The sequence below is a fragment of the Mytilus californianus genome, unplaced genomic scaffold (genome assembly GCF_021869535.1).
Source record: "Mytilus californianus isolate M0D057914Y unplaced genomic scaffold, xbMytCali1.0.p SCAF_1, whole genome shotgun sequence".
NCBI lineage: Eukaryota > Metazoa > Mollusca > Bivalvia > Mytilida > Mytilidae > Mytilus > Mytilus californianus.
The window spans coordinates 4,733,337-4,756,624 of NW_026262581.1; the positions used below are offsets into that span (position 1 = coordinate 4,733,337).

Consider the following 23,288-nt stretch of genomic DNA (forward strand, 5'->3'; position numbering starts at 1 on the left):
GTTTTAACCCGCTGCATTTGTTTGCACCTGTCCTAAGTCAGGAACCTGTTGTTCAGTGGTTGTCGTTTGTTGATGTGGTTCTTAAGTGTTTCTCGTTTCTTGTTTTTTTTATAGATTAGACCGTTGGTTTTCCTGTTTGAATTGTTTTACACTAGTCATTTTGGGGCCGTTTATAGCTTGCTTTTCGGTGTGAGCCAAGGCTCTGTGTTAAAGGCCGTACTTTGACTTTTAATTGTTTACTTTTTACACATTGTGACTTGGATGGAGAGTTGTCCCATTGGCACTCATACCACATCTTCTTATATCTATATAAGTACATGTTCTTAAATTACCTTCACAAAAATACTAAAAAATAAAAAAAGCAGAATAAAGATACATGACTGGACAATAGTAATTATAATTGGGGTAATAAAATCTTCATTTTTGTCGAGCCTTCGACTTTAGTCGAAAAAGCGAGACATAGAGATCCTACATTCTGTCGGCGTCGGCGTCGTCGTCGTCGGCGGCGGCGTCCACAAATATTCACTCTGTGGTTAAAGTTTTTTAAATTTTAATAACTTTCTTAAACTATCCTGGATTTCTACCAAACTTGGACAGAAGCTTGTTTATGATCATAAGATAGTATCCAGAAGTAAATTTTGTAAAAATAAAATTCCATTTTTTCTGTATTTTACTTATAAATGGACTTAGTTTTTCTGCCGGGAAATATTACATTCACTCTGTGGTTAAAGTTTTTGAAATTTTAATAACTTTCTTAAACTATCCTGGGTTTGCACCAAACTTGGACAGAAGCTTGTTTATGATCATAAGATAGTATCCAGAAGTAAATTTTGTAAAAATAAAAATCCATTTTTTCCTTATTTTTACTTTTAAATGGACTTAGATTTTCTGCCAGGAAACAACACATTCACTCTGTGGTTAAAGTTTTTAAAATTTTATTAACTTTCTTATACTATTTTGGGTTTGTACCAAACTTGGACAGAAGCTTGTTTATGATCAAAAGCTAGAATCTAGAAGGAAATTTTGTAAAAAAATAAATCCATTTTTTCCGTATTTTACTTTTAAATGGACTTAGATTTTCTGCCAGGAAACAACACATTCACTCTGTGGTTAAAGTTTTTAAAATTTTAATAACTTTCTTATACTATTTTGGATTTGTACCAAACTTGGACAGAAGCTTGTTTATGATCAAATGCTAATATCTAGAAGGAAATTTTGTTTTCTTCCAGTTAACATTACATTCAGTCTGCAGTTTAAGTTTTTAAACATTTATTAGATTCATAAACTATCCTGGATTTTTACCAAACTTGGACAGAAGCTTCTTACAATCAAAAGATAGTATCAAGAGGAATATTTTTATTGATTTACTTCCTCATTTTTGTTGAGCCTGCGATTAACAGAAAAAGTAGGCGAGACACTGGGTTCCGCGGAACCCTTACGAATTTTTTTATATGAATCCAATATAAACAGTAGAAAATATGGTGAAACAGTACAAAAATCAAATTAAGTTTCAGTTATATCTGGTAACTTATTGAGCAAACAAAAAACCTTCCAAGCAATGAGAATGTTTATTCATATATATAAGGTTATTCTATACATATGCCCAATGCATATATTGCATAATTGAGACTAAAATTTCTTATAAACACACTGCATCCTTGACATAACTTGGATTATAATTATAGTTACATTTAATGCATATATATATATCACACAATAAAAAGCAATTATGATAAAAACTACTGTGAAAAGATAAAACAGTTGTTTATACTGAACACTGTAACAGCTTGAGCCTTAGTAATACTGAGATATATGTTTGTGTAGGCATTTACTATTCCTACATACACACGGAATATAAAATATGTAAAGACTAAGTCTGCATCAGATTCTTAAACTTTTCTTATAACTTTATTATTACCAGGGTAGTCTGGATTTTTTAATGAGGGTAGAAATGGGGTACCCTACATGACAAATGACAGTTAAATATATGTTAAAATAACGTTAACGGTAAACATTGTTTCTTCTTTGAAGATAACGGTAGTTACATAATAAGATTTGACAAATGAATATAAAATATGACGGCTCATTTGATTCTAACGGTAGCAAAAAAATGGACGTTTGTCGATACAGGGCATTCTTACCCTTTTTACTGCCTTTAGTTCAATATGCAATTAATTACTATTTGGCAGAGTGAAGACTACAAAAATACTTCATGAATAGCAGTTTGGAATGAAGCTAAAATCTGTCTAGATGCTAAATGGTCCAATCTTAATATTGTCATTGTACAAGAACATTATAAACATCATAATCATGATATGGAGTACATTGCTTGATTTATTATATAATATTGACTATAAAGATATTAAATACATAAATTATTCATCTGAGATGTCTTATTTATGGCCAACAGATACTCAATATCCAATAATTCATCACATAGTTTAACCACATTTTCAGAATCAATATGACCCCAGCTATATTTCTTGTAAAAACTAGTGCCACTTTTGAAACTGCAAGTGGACCACACTTTAAAACTATAAATAAATGAATTTGTATACAACTCTTGACCACTGCAATTATTGGGATAGGGCATATGGATTTGATGAACATAAGACTATATTTTGAAAATTACCGGATCTAGAAAATAACCAAATATCAGATGCACATGACTTTTATTGCTGTTCTTCATCATAATAGTTATTAAGGACATACACCTTACACTCAGAACATTTATTAGTTTTTATAATAGAAGTAAAGAGGAACAAATACCCTAAACAAACAATTTTTCACCAAAATATCTCCCTGTCCTTATGTGAACTAGAGGTTTTTAAATCTTTTTTCTGCCCTTGACAAAGATCTTTAGAACCTGTTTTTAAAAGACATTTATTTCATTGGGAATTCATCTTCCAAATTATTATAATTAGCTCAAGTCTAACAATTTTGCCAAAGAGAACCTAACAATGTTACAGTCAGCAATAAAAATAAAGCAAGATGTAGTTTTTGACCAACTGTTAGAGGGCTTTACAGCCAGTCAAGGTCATTAAACACTCCTATAGTACTTTTTGATGGTGACAATCCTTGCAAAAGGACTTTGGGCGAAACATTGGACTTGAGCTAAAGACCTTTTATTTCAAAATATTGGGCTGCCATTTTTTCTGTCTTTTAGCTTAATCTTTTTTAAAGTTTTGTTTTTTTCACCTTTTATATTTAGTAGTTCATAATAAAATGTACCCTTTACCAAAATGAATAAATCTTTGGTTTATGAATGATTAATGTTTAGGAGTTAACTCCCAAAAGTGATGTCACCTGTTTATTATAATTGTTTTCTCCAAACAAGAAGCCTGCAGCAAGGAGTGTACAATGTAAAAATCAATTTACTACATGTGCTGGTATAGAAATATTTTTACATAAAATATTACAATGTTTTGATAATTTTCAGCAAGTCAAGCTATGACAGGGAAGATTTAAATACTACTGTGAACTCATTTATTTTCGTTGGTAACAATTTTTGTGATTTAAGGAAAAATTGTATTTTCGTTCATATTTGAATTCATTGTTTCACAAAGTCGGCAAATAAACCTATTCAAAATTTGCACCTCTTTGAACGTTAAAATTCATGGTTCTCCTGTACCTATGAAATCCATGAAAATTGGTATGCCACGAATAATAATGAACCTACAGTAATATCTGTTTAACTGCTAACATTTCATACAGATCAAATGTATTGTGTATATAAAAAAATAGAACCATATGTGAAGAATTTATATTGATCAACAACATGAAGATAGAACATACTAGAATAATACTTACACATAAACAAATTAAACATTGTGAATGCTTTCCTTTCCAGAGACTCAACAGAAATGAGAGACTGTCACCTCAACACACAATGGAGGCTAATCAAGTCAAGTCAATAAATTTTTTCCAGAATGTCCTCAGCTTTCAAAAACTATTAATGAATTACAGTATTATTGGAAAATAATCCTACAGTATTAAGCTATGAAATCTGTCATGCTAGCTAGGCCAAGATCAATTAATGTGTAAATAATAAATGAGACTCTCAATACAAGTACATCCAGATTTGGCTATCAGCATTCTATACCTTTATCAACAAAGTTTGTATATAAAGTGATTAATCGTCAAATAAATCTCTAATTTATGCCACTGGATTGTTTGATGCTCAATTATATGTCATTACAGTCACACAAAAAACTGTAAATTATTATAGGTAAATCACTCCTCACACCTGGAACAGCTGATAGTGTCCTCTAACCCATGTGTTAATTAGTAAACTGCTATCTAGTTAACCTAACGAGATTGTATCCTTCACTTATACAGACAAACAATATTAATATCTTGGCATATGTGATGATTTGACCATTATAATGGTGCACATATCAAGATTTGTGTACAACAATACATCACTAACAGACACGTTTATGTCACCTGGGGGCTTTCTCAAAAGGTAGAAGAGGAGATAAATTATGACACCAAAAACATATAAATCTATTGAACATAGTAATCAATGTTTTATTTCTATTGACAATTGTATATAATATATTTATTTAATTAAATATCTGAACTAAATGTAATAATTAAATCAAAAGTTCATTAGATAGACATAAAAATAGGGGGAAACAGGGAGGGGTGATACAATTTTCACTGTTTGCAATTGCATGATAATTTGACCTCTTTGTGCAAAAAAAGTTCTTCATTTACAAATTGAATAAGACTAAATCAGCAAAATAAATCATCTAATAATTAATAAAAATCATTTCCAATCAAAATAGATTTTTATAAGCATTTAGTTTCCATAGGAAACAGTGATCACAACATTGTTCTTCTGGACCTAACTTGCAAACCAGTAAAACCCAAACCTACTAGACGAAAATTACCTCTGGAAAAAAGCTGAGATTCATAAAGTACAAGATGACTTAACATTCAGCATAGTCTTCAAGAACCAATCTCATCAGAGTATAGAAATAATGTGGCAGACTTTTACATCCACAAATAAGACCATCATAGAAAACAGAGTTCCCACAAAAATAACACAGTCAAAACACACCAATCCGTGGTTGAATGCCAAGGTTAGACGGAAAATCAGCCAAAAGCACAGAGCCCATGCTAAACCCTGGAAAAGAAAAAAGAAAAAAGACAAAGACAGTTACGTGAAACTACAGACAGAAGTTCAATATGAAACCAGGAAAGCAAACAAACAGTACATGACAGATGTTATATGTGATAAAGATAACACCAACAGATTATGGTCATATATCAAAAGTAAAGAACAAGAATTTATAGCAGTTGCACAATTGAAAAACCAACAAGGATTTCTACAAAGTGACAACCAGAGTAAAGCAAACATACTCAATGAGCAATTTGGTTCAGTTTTCACCAAAGAGGATTACACAAACTTCCCAGACAAAGGACCAAGTACATTTCCAACAATGAAGGGCATTAACATCACTGTACATGGAGTCTATAAACTGTTGAAGAACCGGAAACTCAAAGGTCCAGACGACATCCCAGCATTTATACTCAGAGCAGCAGCCCAACAACTAGCACCAATCTTATCACTGTTATACCAACACTCCCTCGACACAGGAGAAGTTCACCAAGATTGGAGAGATGCCTTAGTAGTACCAATTTTCAAAACAGGTGAAAAACACATACCTGCAAATCACAGACCAGTATCCTTAACATCAGCCTTGCTGAAGGAGCACAAGTTGATATCATCCTACTTGACTTCACTATGGCTTTTGACAAGGTCCCACATGTCAGACTACTGCATAAGCTGTCATACTATGGAGTGAACCACAACACAGTAAGATGGATCGAATCATTCTTGGCCATCAGAAATCAGAAAGTAGTGTTAGAAGGAACAAAATCAATACCAGCTAAAGTCTTGTCAGGAGTACCACAAGGATAGGTGCTAGGCCCTCTCTGGTTCCTTGCCTACATAAACGATATGCCAAAAACAACCAAAAACTCAGAGACACAACTCTTTGCTGATGATACCATCTTGTTCCTTGCCATTAATGGGGCATCTGACAGCCAGTTGCTGCAGGAAGATCTAAGCCTGCTTGAGGAATGGGAAAGAAGATGGCAAATGAATTTCAACCCAAGTAAACAGACAGTAATAAGAGTAGCACTTAATAACACCAAGTCAGTTATTCCCTCTAACTACCAACTTTATTGCCACACTTTGGAAACAGTTGACTCCAGGTCTCCAGCAAGAACCTGGGAGTCATAATAGCCAGTAACCTTTCCTGGGACAAACATATAGAAAACATAGTTGCCAAGGGAACAAGCTACACAACAATAGTTAGACCTACAATTGAATATGCAGCCACGGTATGGGACCCAACAACCCAAAGAAAAATCAAGGCCCTGAAAAATGTGCAAAGAAGAGTAGTGTGGTTTGTCACCAATAACTATAGACAGAAAACCTGAATGTGTGACCAACATGATAGCAACACTTGGTTGGTAAAGTCTAGAACAGAGAAGACTCAACGGTAGACTTTGTATACTATACAAAATACAACACCAGCTTATAGCAATCGACAGTAACCTAAACCTTAGGTATAAAGAACAAGAGGTCAACACTGTCTCTTCCAAAAAAAGATCCAACAACGAGGTATACAGAAACTCCTTCTTTTAAGAACAGTCCGAGACTGGAATCTCCTACCAGCCATCACAGTCGCTGCAGCCACCATAGAGGAGTTTATAGCTAACCTAGGAGTTAGCCAAACCAGTTACTAGAAAGGGACTACATGTATATAATTTAAATTGTACAAAACATACCCTTTAAATGTAAATAGACTAGGGGACTACATCTGTGTGCGCCAGACATAGTAGCCCAACAGAGCTTTAAACAGTTGGCAACAACTCCTGTTCTTTAACCGGAAGAAGAAGAGTATATTTTTTTCATCTGAATAACTTAATTACACATTTACTTTTAAAATCAAATAAAGTTTTTCTGGGAGACATCTCTGTTAAATATATTCCCCATAAGGTCTTTTATTGGCAACCGTAGCCATCTTGGAAAATCAATATTGAACCTTAATCAAAACACTAGGCGATTACATGTAATGTCTTGCATGCAATCATCATTATAAAGGAAAATTGCTTTATTTTTGCAGAAGAAACTGCTTGGCAAATTGAAATCAAAGAATCTCTGAAGGAAATATTTCTTGAAGTACTGGTTTGTGATTTGAATGTTTGTAAATATTAAATTAAAATATACTAATCCCAGATAATTTCTAATGAAAAATAAAGATTAAGATATTTGAAGTTTCCAGTCAAGCAGAAGGCATTTCCAATGGCTGACATGCACCAAATTATCAAAACTTGGTCAGGACAAGTGGCCACGCCATAACACAAACCGTAAATAAATTAAGCTTAAACTTTAAAATTTAAAACTGGGAAAAATGTGAAATCAAGTAAATGCTTATTACAAAAATTTTATAAAGTTGTTATAATACTGCAAACCTAATACTGACCCATTTTTCACATTAATAATTTGGACCTCAATTAAAAGGTCATCTGTCATATAGAGTAGGTTTTCTCTTCTCCCAAGGCTAACATCTATACAGATTTGACTGTACCTTCTCTCTGATTGAAGGAGATTATGCAAAAATTATTTGAGTTGTCATGTAACAAATTTACACCTGGTAGATAGACAAAGGTACAATGTGTGTTATAACTGTCTTTAAATCTAACACAAATCCACGATTTGAGGGGGGGCGGGGTTACTCCTGAGAATTAAGAATTTGATGACCTTATTATAACACAAAATTGGCTGTAATTTTACATTCATTACATTTTGTTTTCATTTTTTTATGGGGCCTGGGCACAGGGTGCGCCCCAATATTGATTTGCACCTGGTACCAGTAACTGAGATAACCGTTCTATAGACATCTTAAACCAGCCAACAGCAAAAAAAAAAGAGAAACTACATAAAGTCCAGAGACATATTCATACCTTTTTATACTAACACAGACAAGTTTACACAACAAAATAGAATAAATTTTCTCTCAACTAATACCTTGCAGTATGAAATTGATTGAAGATATGAATAATGGTCAATGTAGTTCTATATAAATGGACAGACAGAACACTACAGAAAAATCAATATTCTACCTCCAGCAACATGTAGAAATAGTCTATAAAATAAATTCATATTACTCTGGGGAAATTAACATCAGCAACAAATGATTACATATCTACCAAATAAACGTTGCATGAATAATTTTTATTTATTTCACACTCAATTGTGTTTCTGCATGACCTTCAACTTGGTATACATATATACAATCATCTTAGCTTCAGTAATTGCATTATAATGCAAGAAAGCTCAGCAATTAGTCTTTGATTTCTTTACAAATCAATTGCTTCTCAACATTTGATAGAGAAGCTTTTCTTTTTTAGCCAGTTTTTATGTTATTTGTAAATAAAGAATTTCATCAGAGAAAATAATCTCAAAATAAAACAAAATAAAAATGTGTATTTTGTCCATGTCAGGGCCTTTTATAGGTCACTACACTGCAAGGGTTTTGCTCATTGTCAAAGGCTGTATGGTGACCTATTGTTGTTTACATCCTAATCCCTTGGTCGCTAATGGATATTTATCTCAATGGCAATCACATACCACATCTCCTTATTTTTATACTGGAAGCAATTACCATGATTGTACTACATGTTGCATTGTTTTTGTTTCCTGTTTGGTTTTCCTTCTTGTCCTTAGAAGGAAAAGTCAAATCTTCCCCCAGTTCACTTACAATGTTAAAATATGATTACAAGTCATTGAGATTTATACAAGTTTTACATGAATATCAGGCTGAAAACATATTATCAAATGAAATATGAATATAAACCCTGCTTTGTATTAGACCATCACATTGAGCAGGATTTTTTACATGCTAATTCACAAGGTTACATTCCCAAGAAAGACATGTCCCCTTATACAGATGCATTATTCAGACTTCGTGCCAACCATTCTTTGCTCTTACTCCTAAATGTGGCTTGGTTAGCAGAGAATCAGTAAATATCAATTTTCTAGTCTTTCATTTTGAAAAAGGACACGGCTAATTTTCTGACAAAAGTTGTTCTAGCATGTAATAACTTGCATTGTGACCAAAATGTTGTAGAACTGTTTTTTTTTTTCAGAACAGTAGCAATCAAATATAATTGATATCCTAATTGGTTTTGAAAAATAGTCCTTAAAAGGAAAAGTTCTATCAAAATCACTCAAGCCCAAAATATAGGTCATCTAACTAAAAAATATTTTTTTTTTTTTTTTTTAGTTAAGATAGTTGTGGAAGTAAATGATCACTAGTATATATATCACCAAACTTCTCTGAGGAATGGATGCACAGTAGAAGATAGACATGAGTAAATCTTGACCCTCAAACAAGTCAAGAAAAGCATAACAATAACAAAAAGATAGACTGAAAACATTAAACAAATATGTATGTCTTATGATTAAAGGGTTATGTGGGTTATAAGTAAGTGAGATAGTTACTCAATGACACAAATAACCAGAAGACATGCAGAATGATTGTGTTTTTGTTCTTGATACTGACTTTATCAGCAAGAATATAAAGCAAGGCAACTGAGGAAGTCAGTTTTAAAAAATAAAATGCCAATATTCTTTTTATCAGCAATTTGTCTTAACAATACATTTTTTGGTTGAGAATATAAAATAAAATGAAATAGTAAGTTAAACAATTTTTGTGCATACAAAATGATAATGATAGTTGCTCAGTTGTATGAATGAAGTCACATGCATTTCAACGATAAATTGACGTGGATGGATATGAATGTGTAATGTTATTGCACTGCTATGGGACGTTGCTGCCTAATATTTTTGAGTATCAGGTCCAATCCATGATCTTAAACAGTATTAGGCAGTAGGATCAAAGGGAAAATGTACAAATTGTAAATAAATCTAGAGATCACGTTTGATCTTCAGCAAAAGACAAGTGTCTTAACAATACGTCAAACTCTAAACGGACCTTTCTAGAAACAAGTTGGTACTTCAAAATTCCCTGCAGTTTACCAGTATGCTACATGTATATAAAAAAATTTGAAGAACACTGACAGTTTATCAGAAAACTTAACATTAAAAATATAGATTTTTAACTGCAAAGTCAGCAATCATATACTTCACATGAAATATATATCAACCTTTATTGGATTATAAATATAAAACCATAAATTATCACCTTTCACTGCATTTGAGCTGAAGTATTGATTTTCAATAATACAAGGTGAAATAAAGTTTACATGTGTTGAACAAAAAATGTTTTTGCTTCTATATATATAAATGCAAAATATATTCTTTCAGTAATGAAATGCAGTTCTTTAGAGATTATGTACAAAGGGAAATAACCCCTGAATTATATCTTTTAATAGCTTCATTTTAATACTAAGAAATGAAAATGGCCTAAAACAAAATTGTGGTTTCAGCAAACTCAAGTTGTACAGAAAAATTGCTATAAATAACAAAATTTATTTTATTATTTTGGGAGAAGGTTTTAATTTTCATTTAGTTTTCTTTAATGTAGCAACCCCAAAGACAGTTTACACTACTGATGAAACTTAGATGCTGTACAAAGGGGAATAATTCAATCATTCCTTTCATAATACTTGCAAAAATAATTGTGAATAAACTGCTTCGCCGAGCACAACTGGATAGGACCACAGAGGTCCAACCCTGAACCGTTGGGGCAAAAATGGACACAATATTCAAGCTTGATACAGGTCTGAATTTGGATTGTAAATAAATATTTGACACATTATAGGTTTCTGACACAGAATAAATGTAGTCAAAGAACTTGAAATTGGTTATATGCTTTGAATTTACATTCAATTGAAGATTTCTTGCTGTTTGTGCAATACACTGTGCTGATGCGCAATACTTAGTAAATCTGTTTTCAGACTATATACAAAGAATTAGCAAAATAAATTGTGACCCCCAATTTTTTATTTTTGGAAAATTGATAATTTCTTAAATCAGTCAGGGATATAACTCTATAGGGTTATTACAGTTAATAACTTGCATGTGTTATTACAGATACTTTCATGAGTTGTCTACTCTTTAATCCTTAAATTTTCTAAATCTGTAATAACATATGTTTGTTATTTGTAAAATAAATCATACATAATATGATTTTTAGTGGGCTCTAGGGAACTCTGGAAACTTTGCGCAGAAACTAAATGCATAGCCTTGATAACTAATTAAGAAATAATTCATGGGGGCTTGAATATATCGTGATTTTACCACGGGTTGGCCCTTTATGACAAATATTTTACCCTGAGCGATAGCGAGGGGTAAAATATCGGCATAAAGGGATAACCCGTGGTAAAATCACGATATATTCAAGCCCCCATGAATTATTTCGATTCTAATAGGACAAATACGGCAATTGTTTTGGATCGAAGCGCTCTAGATGAAGGCATTATTTGCCGTTCCCATAAATAAACGCACTATTAAATTGACGTAAAAGACCGGAACAAACTGAATAAATGACATGCTTAAACTATTTACAATAACATATTTAGATAGGTTTGGATGAATCTAAATGATAATTGTACTTATATGTCTTATATGTATACAAAAAATGGCTTATATAACACATTTTTGCATCGTTTATTTACGTCTCCTCGTTGTGATGATTTTCGGTTTCACAAGCGTGTATTTTCCCGTAAAATGCTTATATTCTTACGTCATCGTTCTATGACGTCGGGTAGCTCATTCATAAAAAAACATATGACGCGGGAGTACGATTGGAACAGCCCAAACAATATATTCATATTTTACCACGGGTGTGTACTCAAAGCGTTTGAAGAACGTCATGTTAGAATTTTTGAATTAAATTAATACATTTTTCATTAACCATGGTAAATCAATGAGACGAGGCTTTTAAGGGATAAACTTTGCTGTAATAACAAGGCTTAGTTATTAAAGGCATGTAACTTGTTATATGAGACACTTGGGAATTCCTGGGAAGCTTGCGCAGAACCTCATTACATGCTCTGATCATTATTTCTTACAATAAATTAAAATTCATTGAAATTAAGCATGATGAATGTCTGAGCAAATGCTTTGGAGTGATGTTGAGAAGCTATAATAACACCCTTTAGTTATTATAGGCATATTTTTTCTGTAATAACATAGGTGTACTATGCATGATTGGCAAACTATGAACTGTTATATCTTTCTATAGTTAAGTATACATAAAGACAATAGTAATATCAATAGAACTTGTATACATTTTAACAATACTAATGATTTATATTGTCCCTTTGAAACATGTAACATACATATGTTATCACAGTTCTTTGATTTTTTAGTCCACAATAACAAATATATGTTATTTTTCTCTAATAACGCTATAGAGTTATATCCTTTACTGTAAATCTTCAGGAAAAAAAATTGACACCCAAAAAAAAAAATTTTCTCAGTTTTTGTATGATATATAGAAAATATCATATAAATTAAAAAATTCAAATTAACAAACATTTTAGATTCATATCTCATTTGAATGCAAATGTCATTTCTCACTAATATAATGCTTGTAAAAATCTTTGTGTAAACTATACAAAGATGCTACGCAACTAAGCCATCATGTGCAGATTGTTTAAACACGAATAATATACTCCAGGCGACAAATGAATAGTATATTTACAGTTTTCCAACTAAACTAATATTTGAAAACGTTTTCTGTTTATGGCTTCAATATTTTTTTAATTTATTCAAAATCACACACAACTTAAACTTAAGCTTTACAAATAAAATATACGGTAAAATCACAAGTTGCGATAGTAGTAAAACAGCTTGGTGGTAAGATTCAAAATTATTTCATTAATTTGTGTTAAAAAAAAAGTTTTATGTATGCTCTTCTAAACTTTGTCCTCTTTCCATGTAACACTTGTCTCACAATACATAGCAAGAAAAAAAGCAATTGATTTCTTTCACATTTTGTGCATTTTCCTGTACATTTCTGATGAAATAACCCAGAATATGTAGTTACCTCACTGTAAAAGTGGATTGTTCTAAGACGTCATTTACGGTGATTGACCTAGTGTCAACCAGCATATCTCATTCATAAAAGAGAATATTAATATTGGTCTTTATGAAAATAAGAAGATGTGGTATGATTGCTAATAAGACAACTCTCCACCAGAGACCAAATGACTTAGAAGTTAGCAACTGCAGGTCACAGTACGGCCTTCAACAATAAGCAAAACCCATACAGCATAGCAAGCTACAAGTATAAAAGGTCCTGAAATGACAAATGTAAAACAATTCAAAACTAACAGCCTGATTTATATACAAAACAAGAAATGGAAAAAAAGTGATATACAGCAACAACTGACAACCAGTGAATTACAGGCTTCTGACTTGGGACAGGCAAATAAAAAACTGGCTGGATTTAAACGTGTAAGCAGACACCAGACACTCCCTCTAACCTGGGACAGTGGTGTAATAGCACAATATAAGAATAAACTATAACAAGACTGCACACACTGAAATGTCTCGCCTGCTTTACTTATTGTGATTGAACTTATGTTTAAAGTCTGTAATATGAAGATTTTGCTACAAATATCACATAAAGTGTTTGATAAACTTAACATTATTCATAGAAATGAGGTCAAGATCAGGTTCAGTCAGGGGCCAGACAGACATGTACACCTTGAAATCATACCACACACCAAATATATAATGAACCTATTGTGTATACCATCTGAGAAACAGACCTAATTATGAAAACTTAACAATGACCACTGAACCATAACATTAATGAGGTCCAGGTCAGATGAACCATGCCAGACAACATATTCCCCATGCAATCATTCCTCAAACCAAATATTGTTGACTTATTGCTTATAGTACCTGAGAAACAGACATAATTTGTAACAATGAAAAATTAGAATTGACCAATGAACCATGAAAATAAGGTCAAAGTCATATAAACCCTGCCAGACAGACTACACCTTATGATCATTCCATACCCCAAATAGAGTTTCCAATTGCTTATATTGATAGATAAACTGACAAAACCTGGAAAACTTAACATTGTCTAATGAACCATGAAAAAAGGTAAAATCAGATGAAACTTGCTAGACAGACATGTACACCTTAAAATCATATGCTTATAGTATCTGAGAAACAGACCAAACCACAAAAACTGGACTTGATCAATAATCCATGAAAATGAGGTCAAGGTCAGATGAAACCTGCCAATCGGACATGTACACCTTACTATCATTCCATACACTAAATATTGTTGACCTATTGCTTTAGGTATTTGAGATAAGGACTTGACAACCAAAAAGTTAACCTTAATCACTGATCTATGAAATGTGGTTGAGGCCATGTGAACCCTGTCTGACAGACATGTAGACCTTGCAAGGATCCTATATATATCTTAATAAGTGAGTATTTCACATGACAATAAAACTATAATTTTTTTCAAGCAGTCGCTGAACATTGTAAATGAGGTCAGGGACAATGGTCATATGACAGACAGAAACTTTGTAACATAAGGCATCTACATTGTACATGTATACAAGGTATGAAGCATCCAGGTCTTCTACCTTCTGAAATATAAATCTAGGTCCTTTATACAAATAGCTTATGTTGTTACCACAGGATTTTAATTCCTATGCCTTGCATTCAAATCAGTTGAAAAGAGCATAACTCATCAAAGAGATATATACGAAGCACACAAATAACTAACAAAAACTCTTAAGGCACCAAGTAGACATCTGAGAGAGCACTTACAACTTTTCTTTAATAGAGGTCTATTTCACTTTTTATAGCTTGTACTAAAGTATTATTGATTGTAAACCTTATATGTCATTCTAATAGGGGCCACATTAACTTAAAATAGACCATATATTGAGTTTGTTTTTATAAATGAGTTACATCGGTTGTTTGAAATCAATTGGCGTAAATGATGTCATTGAACAATCAGTTCTTACTGTGATGTACATGTAATGATATAAGCATTTTGACATAGGAAATGTACAGGAAAATACACAAATTAGAAATAGAAATTAGTCTATATGGACTGGATCAACCTGGGGCAGGAATGACATGACACCAACCAAATACCTTATCGCTATTTATCCGCCATTGCTGGACATCACAAACATTCCTGCAAAATTTTGACATCACAGTAGAAAAAGTCTGACGTCACAAAGGAAAAGTGATTGTTTATGATGTCAATACTTCAAGTTCCGCAGATTCTCAGGTCAAGTGTCACAGAGCTTTCGAGATGTTTCTGCCACACTACCAGTTCATCCACAAGTCGTTTCGGCCACACTACCAGTTCGTCCACAGACGTTTTGGTGACAGTCAATTCGCCCATACTTTTTCATATTGTTCTTATACATTAAGGTGGTATGGGAGCATAAACGAAAAATGATTTTTTCATACTTTGCCAAAAAGTAGCATATATTGTGATATGTTCAAAAATAAAATAAAAATAATGATAGGTCACCGAGCTTTTTTTCAAAATACTGGTAGTGGTTGTGAAAAAAAATTAATTTTGTTGGATTACCATATCTTGTTATATTGTATATCACTTTTCATTAACAATCATATCTTGTTATAAAATAGTATTTTTATTAAAAATCAACATTTTACGAATATTTTTATAACATTCTTTAATTAAAACACATTTTTATCAATGCATAAAAATTAATGATTAAAATGTATTTTTATCATTTCTGATTCTAGAAACAATTATATTTTGCTCCTTTGATAACAATAAATACACCATGGCTGAAACAACTTTACAAAGTATGGCCGAACTGGAAGCATGGCCGAAACGGCAGTGTGGCCGAAACGTCCTGCATTGGTCCTGGGGCTAATATTATACTAACGGGATTAGAATCTTGTAGGTTTTTCCTTGTGATATGACCTAATTACTTGTCTCCACAGGATAAAACAAGACTTGCTAGGATTTGGAGAGATATATCAATGGCTATGTAAATTTACAGAATAATTCCAAACGATCGTCACAAACATTTTAAACATTAAATATTAAACGAAACAAAATATAAATTGTCGTTAAGAATGACATATAAAAGAGAGATTTTCAGGTTGTGAAGTGATTTAAAGCGTTGTGAAATGATTTATTGCTGTCAAAGCCCCCGTTTTTATTCACGACCCCTTAGCATATAGGCACACTTCTGTAACGTTATATATTCATATATAACTAAAATAAAGCGACAAAGTTAAAATTTATTGTTTTTTTCTGAAGAAAGAATTCAATTTCATGACATTCCATCAATAACTATAATAATGATTTTCAACTAAGAAAACAATTTGTGATCAACACAAATATTTTTTATTGAAATTATTTGTTCTTAAGATTAAATATTTAAAAGAAAATGACAATTAATTTCTCATTTGAATATACACACGTCTCAGAGATATATGATTACACAGTATGACATGTATATTAGGTGGGAATTATTTGATTACAGGTAAATGGCAATGAACATTTGAGCGATAAAAAAAAAAGTTTTGAGCACCGAAGTATAGGACATTTGAGTGAAAATAAGTTAAGAATGATGAAGGAGTACCTTCTGACATAAAAAAAAATCCCTCATTATTTCATGCTGGCAGTACCGTGAATGCAAGTTCTGTTCCTTTTCCTTGTCTGTTCGGCTCGGAGGTATATCAATATTCAAACTCTGAATTTTAATGCAAGTCAGAGATTGTAATTTGACAATGGTGTCAAGAAAAATATAAATGAATAGGTGACTATGATAAAATTGCACATTATAATGGGCATGAAATGATTCAGGTCCATTGTTTGTACGTTATTTTTCGTAGATGGAAGTGAGGCCCAGAGATAAGGGAGAAACAAAGATTCGTCTGTGATGTAAGTTTCAGTCAAGTAATCGTCAAAGTCTATATAAGGCTTTTCGTTAGGTAAAACAGTCATGAAATCCTCATCAAAACAGTCTGCTACTTCCCCTGGAGCCAAGAAAGCTATCCCAAACACTCCTTTCAGCCATTTACTGATACCTGAAAATACCTCTTTATATTGTTGACTTAATCTAATTTTCTGAATTTTTCGCCACCAGTATATTTAGTATAACTTGTTTCATCAATGAAAATAAATTTTACAAAGAAAAACACAAATTTTTGAACAGAAATTCAAAGGACAAAAGGTGATATTATATATTTTTTAATTGTTCCTATTTACTGTATATCTCTGTTAATAATACGGAAATAAATAGAAAAAAAAAGAAAGAGTATTATACATTTGTAATCGCAATTGCCGATTCTCTACTAAAATAAACTTTAGTTTCTGTTTTATTGTTTATTTTATCATTTTGGAATTAATTAAAAATTTTAAACATTATTAAGACAAGGAAGGAATATTCTTTGCTGCACTCTCAAAATCAAAGAGTACATATTGTATCAGACAAAATTAAAGACAATTCATTCAGTGTTAGTTTAAAAAAAAAAATTGCTTTGCCGAGCGCAGCTGGATACGACCGCAGAGGTCCAACCCTGAACAGTTGGGGCAAAAATGGACGCAATATTCGCGCTTGATACAGATATTTGACACATAAAAGGTTTCTGACACAGAATAACTGTAGTCAAAGAACTTAGAATTGGTTATATGATTTGAATTTATATTCTATTTTTTGCTTTTGTGCAATACACTTTGCTGTTGCAAATTGACAATTGACCCCCCTCCCCCCCACAAAAAAAAGATAAAAAATTTACCCCCCTCTTTTTTTTTGCTTTTGTGCAATACACTATACTGTTGCATATTAACCCCTCCCCACACACACACACTTTTTTTTTGTAAAAAAAATATTTGAAGAATTTTTCTTTTTAATTTCTGAAATCTGAAATGAGAAAAAATTGACCACCCATCAATTTTCTGCCAGACCTACATTTTTTTATATCAGTTTTTTATACAGTAAGAGAACGAAGATAGGATGTCTTTACAGTGACAGCTGCTTTAGTGGATTGTTTTAGAAAATATCTAAAATTCAATTGAGTTCTTTTATTTAATAATTACTACAATATATTTTTTATTTTTTTTTATTGTGTACCACTGAACTGCAGGTTAGGGTAATTTTTTTGACAGTTCTCTTAAGATTTTTAATTGATTACAACTTTCTCAGGAAAGTGAGGACTGAAAAGTCAATTCAGTTTTAAATTTCCCTCTTTAAAGTTCCCAGTTACAACTCTCATCACAGGGATACATGTACTTACAAAAAATCAATCAGATTGATATAAGCTGTGTGCAGCTTGTTTCCAGATCTTACTTTTTGTTATCCTTGTATATTTTGATATATTTGTAAATTGCATGAATAAATATGTTTAAACTTCAAAAAGCAACATTTGAAAATTTTATAATTTTTTTACCATTATGTTGGTACACAAAATTTTGTTTTAATGGAAGACTACTTTTCATATAATAAATGTCACAATTTAAGTGTTCAGATACTGTAAATTCAGAAATTATTGCGAGGTTTTTATAATGCGAATAATGCGACTTGGTGACTATTGCAATAATAAGAACTCGCATTCTGATATCTGTTACATATATCTGTATGCAGATTTTCATGATATCGCAATAATTAATCTCGCATTTTTGTCCATTTTTGAAAAATCGCAATAATAAATGCACGCAATAATTTCTGAATTTACAGTACATTAACTTTTATTTTGGTGGATAATTACTCATGAATTGAGGTGCTCCTTTATTGGAAGAAGATTCGCAATACAGTTACAGTTACAGAAAGAATGAAAACTGCCGTTTCTCTCCCCAATCTCATGTATCCCCATTGTTTACCGCAAAAGTTGACCTACAAAGCATTGATGTTTGAATCATCTATAGCAAACATACTAACTAACTTTAATAAATTTTCAACAAGGCAAATTTCGATTCCCCACTAATAGGTTAGCACCAAAAATGCTAAATATTACTAAAATCCTAGAGAACTGTCTGCCGGTCATTAGGTCTTGCACAAAAACCCAATTTGCCGGACCTGCTCAATTTCTGCCCCCTCGGGCCGACAGGTCCGACGATTAGTTGCATCTCTGTACGTTTCCGGAAATAAATACCTTACTTTTCCGAGAAAATGATAACGATTCCGGAAAAAATAAATTATTACTTTTCCGAGAAAATGATAACGATTCCGGAAAAAATAAATTATTACTTTTTCGAGAAAATAATTAAGAAGTACCTTGAACTTTATCCTAAATGAAACTGATTGTAGCAGCATGCAATTTTTGTAACAGCAGTATGCATTGCACATTCAAAGTCAATTTGATCTACCTCGGGCTGGAGAGTTAGTCTTCGGGTAGTGCACACATCAATAAGCAGATTCCACATTTTGATAAAAAGTGGAAGTAACGCAAACACAAGAGGAATGTAGTTACCATTTAACACCCATGTATCGAAAAATTAACTGTGCCATCTATGAAAATATCAGTAATTTACATAGAGGATCATAGACATTTCAAGTTGGTAAAACATAAAAATATAACGATTCCGACATCATCATCTTTCACTATGGTGACACTTTCATTTTTTTATATCTAGTATATTGTAGATATAAGATCAGAACCTTTTTTGTATAAAAATATGAAATAAATAATTTATCTAACATATGTTCAAATATTAATAATTTACTACCAGGTAAATTTCCCGAAAAGTAATAAATACAATTTCTGGAAACGTATACTTTAAGTTTCCGGAAACGTAGTATTGGAACTTTGAAAAATTAGCGGAAATGCAATACGCCCCCTTTTTCTCCCAAAAAAATTCGGTTCATAATCTAAATTCAAATTTCCAATGGAGTTTGTAACCATAATTACCCATTTAAATTTACCATAGTGCTAACTTAATCTATTTTATAATAGAATTTAAGATATGGTGTCAAATCTTTCATATGGATTTTTTTGTAAAAAAAAAAAGATGCAACATTTGCAGATATTTTTACTGGTCTTCCTTTAAAAATATGCATTTCTTTAAACATAATTTAAAAGCAGTGTAAGGGAGGTAATCGAAACTTATTTGGATTACATCCCTTACACTGCTTTTAAATTGTCTTAATTATTCATTAACCATTACTTTATACATAATTTAAAAGCAGTGTAAGGGAGGTAATTCAAATGATTTATTTGAATTACCTCCCTTACACTGCTTTAAATTATGTTTTGTACTTAAGTATTTGTCCATTAATCATCTCCGTTTCCGTATCATATCAGTAATTAGATGACCCGACAATGAAATCTATACGACTGTCGAGTGTCAAGTCCCGTCAATATATTATGTCCTAGATCGGTTATAGATTCCCAAATAGCGATATTCCCGATAAGGTCTATTCTCTCACCTATTTTATGTCTGGAGTGGTGTCTTTGGTCAAGCATGTTAAGTGCATTCTGTTTGACTGCTTGTCTAACTTTCAATATACATGAATCTTATTCAAGTTAAATGCTGAGTGAAGTAGAGTATTCAGTAAACTAAAAAAATTGAAAAAAGGGGGAGGGCATTTGAACTATCTTCATACTTACCATAAGACAGGTTTTCTGTCAATTTTAATGGGCCTCGCAAAATGTATACGACAAAGACTACTAAAATAAACCAAACGGCCCAAAGATAAGTCCACGACCAGTGAATCCAAGATTTAACTTTCTCAAAAATCCTAGACAGGAAGCCTGCCATGATCAAAATCACTGTCACGGAGAAAATTGTGTATACGATAAATTTATAATATTTATAAGTTTAATTTGGCAAAATGAGTAACGAAAAGAAAAATTTCAGACCGTGTATAAATCATTATTCTTTCTTACATTTTGGTGTTTTAATTTATCCACCGTTAGCGCGACCTAGTTGTCAGGTGGCGGAAGTTTTCAAACTGAACTGAAAGAAGAAATATTGGTGTCAACATTTTTTCGCCTTCGGTGACGACATTTTGCTGTCGATACATCACAGTGTAAGAATTATTTGTATAAATTCATTGTGCAGTGAGCAAGTAATAATAAAACTTAGATTGCCCATTGATATTGCAGAAAAAGAGGGAGAAAATAACATAAATCAATCAAAAACATACAGTAGTGTTGGCCAAAATTGGCAAAAAGAAAAACAACGACAGGGCAAACAATAGTCCATAAAACACCGCAGAAAACTATGCACAGCAACATTAACCCAGTAATTAAAACAGGTGAACTCAAGACGGTCAAGTGCTCCAGAACACGTTCATGAAGTTAGGGACTGATATATCCAAATGGGTATGATCAGATCATATGTTTCGTACATCAGATGAATTCGTAGTACAGGTTTCGACACTAACGCTAGTCGCTAGCCAGAGGCTTGTAAAAATTAGGGAGGGCTAGTAAAGTTTTCATCACAGTAGTCCGACGGGCTAGTCAAGATTTTGTTTAAAATTAGGAATTTCACAAAATTCATGGTCTATTGACTTGGAAACTTTTGCTTGCTTTTCATTTATTAGTTTGTGATTAGGTCAATTTAAGGGGAACCGTTAGTGGTAGGTCAATGATACTTGGTATGCAGTTGTATAAGCATTAGCACATCTCATTTCCATGGAGAATATTTGGTCCTTACCCCTTAGTCTGGTGTTTTCCCTAGGCTATTCAAGCATTGCGGTACCGCTACACTTAAATTTTGACCGCCATGCTTTCATCATTGCCGCAATGCATCCCGCTATGTGTGAAAATTATAACTGTGTAAAATATTTATTAACGATATTTTGAAAGTGAAGTGACAAGTAACAACACTCCTCAGGAATTTTAAACTCATCCCACTGGTAATTGGATGCATCACGTCACGCGTGCCGGGATTTTACAACCTTTTTGATTAGTTGGTTATACATTTGTACATTGAGACTTCGGTTAAATAATAGAAGTTGCCAGTTAGCTGATAAATAAATAATAAGATTAATCTCCAATGCAATTATATCTTTCTGTGCTAAATAAAAAGTTAAACCTTTTCCAGTATAAATTTCACCAAAAAATGGGCCAGTGTTTGACATTGTTATTGTGATCTTTAAAAAGTAAATTTAAAAAATTTGGTATAGTCTCTGGTATTATAAAATAAAACTAACATAACTTCACCAAGAATGGACAAAACTTAATTTTTAAATAAAGTTTCGCGGATTTTCCATCAGCTATATCAATGTATATTTACATTGATGCATTATTTTTTGATTGGTCACAACAATCAGTTATTATACGACCGCAAAAATTAAAAATTTTTTGGTCGTATATTGGTATGACGTTGTCGTCGTCCGGGGTCGTCCGAAGACACATTGGTTTTCGCACTCTAACTTTAGTTTAAGTGAATGGATCTCCATGAAATTTTACCATAAGGTTCAATACCACGAAAGGAAGGTTGGGATTGATTTTGGGGGTTATGGTACCAACAGTTAAGGAATTAGGGGCCAAAAAGGGGCCAAAAATAAGCATTTTTGTAACTTCCAGACAATAACTTGTGTGTAAGTGTATGGATCTCTTTGACATTGTACCACAAGGTTCCATATCACATAGGGAAGGCTGTAATTGATTTTGGGGGTAATTGCCTCAAAATTTTAGGAATTAGGGGCCAAAAAAGGGGCAAAAAACAAGCATTTTTCTAGTTTCATGACAATTACTTGTGTGTAAGTGTTTGGATATTTCTTAAATTGTACTACAAGGTTCCATATCACAAAGGGAAAGCTGGAATTGAGTTTGGGGGTAATTGCCCGAAACGTTTAGGAATTGGGGGCCAAAAAGGGGCCAAAAATAAGCATTTTTCTAGTTTCCAGACAATAACTTGTGTTCAAGTGTATGGATCTCTCTGAAATTGTACTGCAAGGTACCATACCACAAAGGGAAGGCTGGGATTGAGTTTGGGGGTGATGAATCATAAGGGGGTTCAAAAAATTTGGGGGGGGGATTTTTTTTTTTCTTTTTTTTTCTTTTTTTCCTTTTTTTTTCTTTTAAAATTTTCCATTTTAAGTTGGTTATTTCTGATTTATATTTAAAAGCAAATAATAATGATATGGAAGGAGATACACACCAAACAGGATGTGTAAATTATTATATAATAAGTATTGTGCAATAGCAAGAAATTTTCAATTGCACAGTATTGCACCATAGCAAGAAATCTTCAATTGCACAGTATTGCGCAATAGCAAGAAATCTTCAATTGCACAGTATTGCGCAATAGCAAGAAATATCCAATAGCACAATATTGCGCAATAGCAAGAAATTGTCAATTGTACAGTATTGCGCA

At 32.4% G+C, this 23,288-nt stretch overlaps 2 protein-coding genes across 3 annotated transcripts in view; one reads left to right on the forward strand and one right to left on the reverse strand.

The window, feature by feature from the left end:
- Nucleotides 1–20,728, reverse strand: part of LOC127739418 (suppressor of tumorigenicity 7 protein homolog) — a 60,183-nt gene extending 39,455 nt beyond the window's left edge. The window contains exon 1 of one of the 2 annotated variants that reach the window (XM_052251174.1): nt 20,570–20,728. In XM_052251174.1, coding sequence (XP_052107134.1) covers nt 20,570–20,720 — 151 coding nt within the window. In that variant the 5' untranslated portion in view covers nt 20,721–20,728. Of the gene's footprint in view, nt 1–3,810; nt 4,438–20,569 lie in introns of those variants that run through there. The other variant, XM_052251178.1, reaches the window with a different exon arrangement.
- Nucleotides 20,729–20,899: 171 nt separating this feature from the next.
- LOC127739199 (germinal-center associated nuclear protein-like) overlaps nt 20,900–23,288 on the forward strand; it is a 49,175-nt gene continuing 46,786 nt past the window's right edge. Inside the window, exon 1 of the mRNA XM_052250822.1 lies at nt 20,900–20,991. The gene's annotated coding sequence lies outside the window, so the exon portion shown is untranslated. The remainder of the gene's footprint in view (nt 20,992–23,288) is intronic.